We start from the raw sequence: 5,706 nt of genomic DNA, 5'->3' as shown, positions 1-5,706 counted from the left end.
GTCAACACTGAGAATAGACCACATTATAGAAACCAAAACACCGTTTTTTTAAATCCACAGGGAATAACCGAGAGTGTAAGGAAAGGCACACCCAGCGCTGTCAGTGGTGGGGAGACTTGAAGTGGCTTTGCTTGATTTCCATCACAGATTCAAGGATTGAAACACTGATGAAAATAGGGAGTAATAGTGATGGGATTATTTTAGATTATTTTAGATTAGATTAGATTAGATTAGGTGAGATTCAACTTTATTGTCATTGCAGAGTACAAGTACCAGACAACAAAATGCAGTTTAGCATCTAACCAGAAGTGCAAATAGTGATATAAAAACAAACACTTAACTTTCGGGGAAACTGCTAAAATAAAATAAATAAAATAAATTAAAAAAGAAAGCGACTATTAGCACCGCCGAATGACAACGTATGAGTAATGAGTAAAACAATGTCACTTTTATAGTATGTTGTTTAACTTGCCGTTCGGTCGCCATGGCTCTGGTGTGTGTAGCAGCTTCAGCTAGCTGGCTGGAAACTTCTAGGGGTGCGTTCGTAAACACGCTCTGAGAGCGCCGGAGCGCACGCTGGCTTCGATGTCACAGAGCGACCGAGTCGTTCGATTGGACGAGAGGCGTTCCGCGAGTGCTGATCGGATTTCCAGAGCGTGTTTACGAACGCACCCAGCCAGCTTTAGCGAATTGTATTCAAAGGGAATTATTTTCACCGGACAATATGTCCGACGACTTTTCAATTTGTCGGACTTCACCAAATTTTACCGGACAAAGACCGGCAATTGCCGGTTAACGGAAACCCAGACACACACACACATACGCACAAGCACACACACACACACACACACACACACGCACAGACACACGCACACACACACATGCACAGACACACGCACACACACGCACAGACACACACACGCACAGACACACACAAACGCACAGACACACACACACACACACACACACACACACACACCCAAACACTGAGGGCCCCTGAAACGTGGTGTTAGGGGCCTCCGGTCCGTCCCTCCCTGCAGCGCCCTGAACCCCAGCCCTGATAGAAACCCCAGATAAGGCCCATCCCCGCAGAGTCAGATCACAGTCAGCGAGCAGCACACATGTGATGTTTCTGTGAACTGCTAATAATCCTCATCAGTGAGTTTCCTCCCCGTGTTGAGAGGGAAGGGAGGGGATGAGGGGGAAGGGATAGAGGAGACATGGAAGGAGGGCGGGGGGAGGAGGGAGTGGGGGGGGGGGGGGGGGTACACCCTAGGGAAAATCTACACTGATGAACCAGAATGCTGTGATAGGAGGATCCAGCTCTTTATTGTTCAACTGTGTCTGAACTGTGTTCAAATGAGATCTAGTCAAGCGACACAGCCAAGCTTTTGAGCACGCTGAGCACGGAGATGACGAGTTGTCTCTTCTTTATGTCTGAAAGACAGTGTGTTTCAGAACCAAGCCTTCATCCAGGATGTGAGTGAGTGAGTTGGGGGGGGACAATCAGCGTGTTTACTAATGCGTCGTTATCTCACCCAACAGACCAGTCAGAGAGTGGCACCCCACCTACCCCTATCCACTTCCTGTGGCCATGCCCCGGAGGACCTTCCCAGACCCACTGACTTCCTGTCATCCCTCGGCCCGCTTCTAGTGACAGCTGTTTAAACACACCACGGCCGGCTACTGTGGCCCCCTACCCCCTCCACCCCACCCGCCCAACACCCCTGCCCCCATGCCCCACCCCGACCCCCAACACCCCCCCCTCCAGTACCCTTCCTCTCTCCCCTGTTCTCAAACAACACTGTGGGGAGGAGATGGAGCTCCAGACAAACTTCACTGCAGATTATCTTCATCCCAACAGCTGTATGTAGCTGCTGTACAGTTTTTGGTAAAAAAAAAAAAAAAAAAAAGAAGAACGCAATGACCTATGAGCAATGAGTATTATCCACCTGGGAATGCTGTTGGGCAGCACTGATGCGTGCTTACATTGTCTACAGCAGAGAGAGACCTACACACAGCAATGACGAACGTTCCATTGTCTACAGCAGAGAGAGAAAGTGAGAGAAAGAGAGAGAGAGAGACATATGCACACCGCTGACACATGCTTACATTGTCTACAGCAGAGAGAGACAGAGAGAATGAGAGAGAGAGAGAGAGACATACGCACAGCACTGACGAATGTCCCATAGTCTCCAGCAGAGAGAGAATAAGAGAATGAGAGAGAGAGAGAGAGACAGAGAGAGAGAGAGAGAGAGACATACGCACAGCACTGACGAATGTCCCATTGTCTACTGCAGAGAGAGACAGAGAGAATGAGAGAGAGAGAGACATACGAACAGCACTGACGAATGTCCCATTGTCTACAGCAGAGAGAGAGAAAGTGAGAGAAAGAGAGAGAGAGAGAGAGACACATTGCACAGCGCTGACACACGTTCACATTGTCTACAGCATTGATGACAGACAGAGACAGAGAAAGACAGAGAAAGACAGAGACATAGAAAAGGTGTTGATCACTGCGCCGTGCTGGGAAGAATACTCCCTGATTGTGTATAACCTACACAAGCATCTCACTGGGAGATGACAGCAATGCTCTCTTCTCCAACAGCACCTTCGTCCCCTCTAAGTCTACAGAAACAAGGGGTTGAGTGAGTTCATTTCAGGAAGTGGTGATATTATGTGGTGATGTGGCTGAATAGGCTGGAAGCAAGACCCAGCATAGGACACCCCAGGAGAGAGAGCCAATGATTCCTATAAGATAGTGATTCCCAGATGAGTGGGGGGGGAGAGGAGGGAGAGAGGAGGGAGAAAGAGGAGGGGGGGGGAGAAAGAATAAGTAACAGAAAAAGAGAGAGAGAGGGTGAGGGAGAAAAGGTAAGAGAAAGAGAGAAATCAGGGGGAGAGAAAGAGAGCTGTAATGGACGAATCCAGAGCTGTAAATCTTACAGCACCTCTAGACAAACACCCCCGACACTAAAAGTCAATCAACCGTGCTTCTAATCCCACATCTGCTTGTCATAATCCACGCAGCCAGCCGAGTGTAGAACTACAGCCCCCCCAAATCTCATCTGCCCCCGAGACCCACTCTCTATTCTCCCGCCGTGCCCAAAAGCTTCTCAGGTCAAGTTCACGTCACCATCGACACGAGGTCCAATGAGTGTGGACATATTTACTGTTTCATATGGCGTCTGACAGATAAGAAGATGTTGCGCTCTCATTTCAATAAGGTGAAGTACGTGAAACCGAGAGGATTGTTTTAAAAACTCCATCTCACAAATCACCACGGCGTTCTGGAGAGCAGAACTCCAACTGAGCTAGCCGTGTCCCCAGCTTCTGTCAGCAGCAGTATTTACGGCGTCACGTGACCAGAAAATGTGGCGAAATCAGCAGTTTTAAGAGACTTCCAGGGGTTTACGCTAGTCGTTCTCTCCTTAACTCATTGTTGGGGGGCGATGCGCCGCTGAGAGTGAGACGCAGTTGTTGTGAGAGTGCAAGTTCAACATTACTGTTATGTCATCAACTCAACCGAATTACTAATAAACCTGGACAAGCTGTCTGCTAAAGCACTCATCTCGTATAATGTGTTATTCCATCAGTTGCCTAGGAGAGTTCTCTCTCTCTTTCACACACACACACACACACACACACACACACACACACACACACACGCACACACGCACACAGGCAGCCTAAAGAGCCTCTGATCCCCTGTTCACAGAAGGGGGCTGAGCCACAGGTGTGGCTGCTGAAAGACCCCTGGCAGGTGTGTGTGTGAGACCAAGAGGGGAGAAAGGGGTCAGGTGTGTGTGTGTGTGTGTGTGTGTGTGTGTGTGTGTGTGTGTGTGTGTGTGTGTGTGAGTGAGAGAGAGAAAAAGAGAGAGGGGGCAGGAAGAGGACCATGGTCACTGAGAGGTTAGGCTCCACAGCGAAGGTCTAATTGGAAGTGCAGATGAAGACGGAGGGTGGGAAAGCCTTACTAGAAACACCTGTTCCCTGACATGGGTGGCTTTTCATTGTTCTAACTTACAAGCCCTGGAAGGGCCCCACATGTTAGACTCGGATGGATGTAAATCAAGCCTTGGAGTGGAGAGCTAGGTGGGCGGATCATTTCAACGTTTAAAAGAAAAGCATTGGCATCGTTAGGAATACAGACCATAAAATTGTGCAGTTGAATCAGAATCAACACTATGAGAGTCAAGGTTTGAGTACTTGGAAATGGAACTTTAAAACAAACTTCCAATTGATACTGTACAAAGCATGATTATCATAGCCAGGAGAGGAGAGGAGAGGAGAGGAGAGGGGAGGGGGGGGGGAGATCAGAAGAGAGACAACAACAAGTAGCTAAGTTTAAACACAAAACACTGTCAAACAAACTATTTATACTGTCTCTATTCTAGAGCGAGTGGATCCTACTCAATGCAGCCTGTCCAAAATCACAATCAGAAGGCAGAGTCGTGTTTCAGCGTGCTCTAGATTCACACACCACCTACCAGGACCACATGTTAACAGGCAGGACATGCATCGTCTAAATAAAGGGCGGCTCACTCAGGGGCAGAGCTGGGCTGATCTCTCCTGACACCTGGCCACCCGCAGACTATTGTCAGGGATTAGCTCCTGGTTCTGCCAGCGCGCCCCATTAGATGCAGCTACGGCCCACCACCACCACCACCTCTATATTTATCTGTCGTAGGGCTTCATATGGCTTTACAGGGTACATACTCGTAAAGAGAGGTGACATTCAATTCGACGGACCCCAAATAGAACTCCTCCAATCTGACACGCTTTCCTCCCACCGGTCCATAGATTTTCAGAAGTAAGTGTGCGATAATATCGCCTACCTGGACGGGCTCTGAAACACTATGTGAAGACGTCCTTTATCTAGACTGTGGTTCATTAAGGTCTACAGCATGTAATGAGGAGTGGCCATAACCTTTATTCAGAATCAAAAATACCATTACACAGCATCCTATATTTCCCTTTCTGACATTCCCAGCACTGTTTCAACAACTAGTTGTACAGCTCAGCTAATATAATAATATATGCCATTTAGCTGACGCTTTTATCCAAAACAACTTACATATATACTGAGTGCATACATTTGTCAGTATATATGATCCCAGTGGGAATCGAATCCACAACCTAAGCATTGTTAGCACCATGCTCTACCAACTGAGCCACAGAGGACTGCTCAGCTCAGCTCAGCTCAGCTCGGTTTGGCCCTGTAATGTGAATTAGGGTTAAGTTATCACAGGATCAGGGGGGTCTGTCTGTACAGTACCTGAACAGCGGAGGAGAGGAGAGAGAGAGCTAGGCCTGTCTCCCAAGCCAAGAGCAGGAATGGCTTCATGTTAGTCCCAGAGTTCAGATCCCAATACCTCCTGTAGGCCTACTGTGGTCAGGTGCAGCCTGTGGGAGGGATGACATGGTAAAAAAGGGAGGAATGTAGAATTGGTTATGCTGATTTTTAAACTCGTTTGAAGTACTCAAACTGGGGCCGAATCTGTGGGCGAATTGGTTAGTGGTGTGAACCATTGTGCACTATACAATGTCAATACATTAATACAGTAATCAGGACAAAACGTTCTATGTTACATTTATAACAGCATAATGCTGAGATGATCATGTTGATAGATCATCATCACATAGACGTGGCTGACCAACCAGCGAAGAGCCATCCTGCTCCAATTAATCCCCCTAGCCGCAATA

General features: G+C 48.0%; 1 protein-coding gene across 1 annotated transcript in view; it reads right to left on the bottom strand.

Annotated features, from left to right (window-relative positions):
* Positions 1-5,347, bottom strand: part of adamtsl3 (ADAMTS-like 3) — a gene marked incomplete at both ends in the record, with an annotated part of 127,974 nt that extends 122,627 nt beyond the window's left edge. The window contains one exon of the mRNA XM_080539707.1: positions 5,279-5,347. Coding sequence (XP_080395833.1) covers positions 5,279-5,347 — 69 coding nt within the window. The remainder of the gene's footprint in view (positions 1-5,278) is intronic.
* Positions 5,348-5,706: the final 359 nt, after the last annotated feature.

The sequence above is a fragment of the Nansenia antarctica genome (genome assembly GCF_963989245.1).
Source record: "Nansenia antarctica genome assembly, chromosome: 9".
Lineage (NCBI taxonomy): Eukaryota > Metazoa > Chordata > Actinopteri > Argentiniformes > Microstomatidae > Nansenia > Nansenia antarctica.
This window is presented reverse-complemented; position numbering and strand designations above follow the sequence as displayed.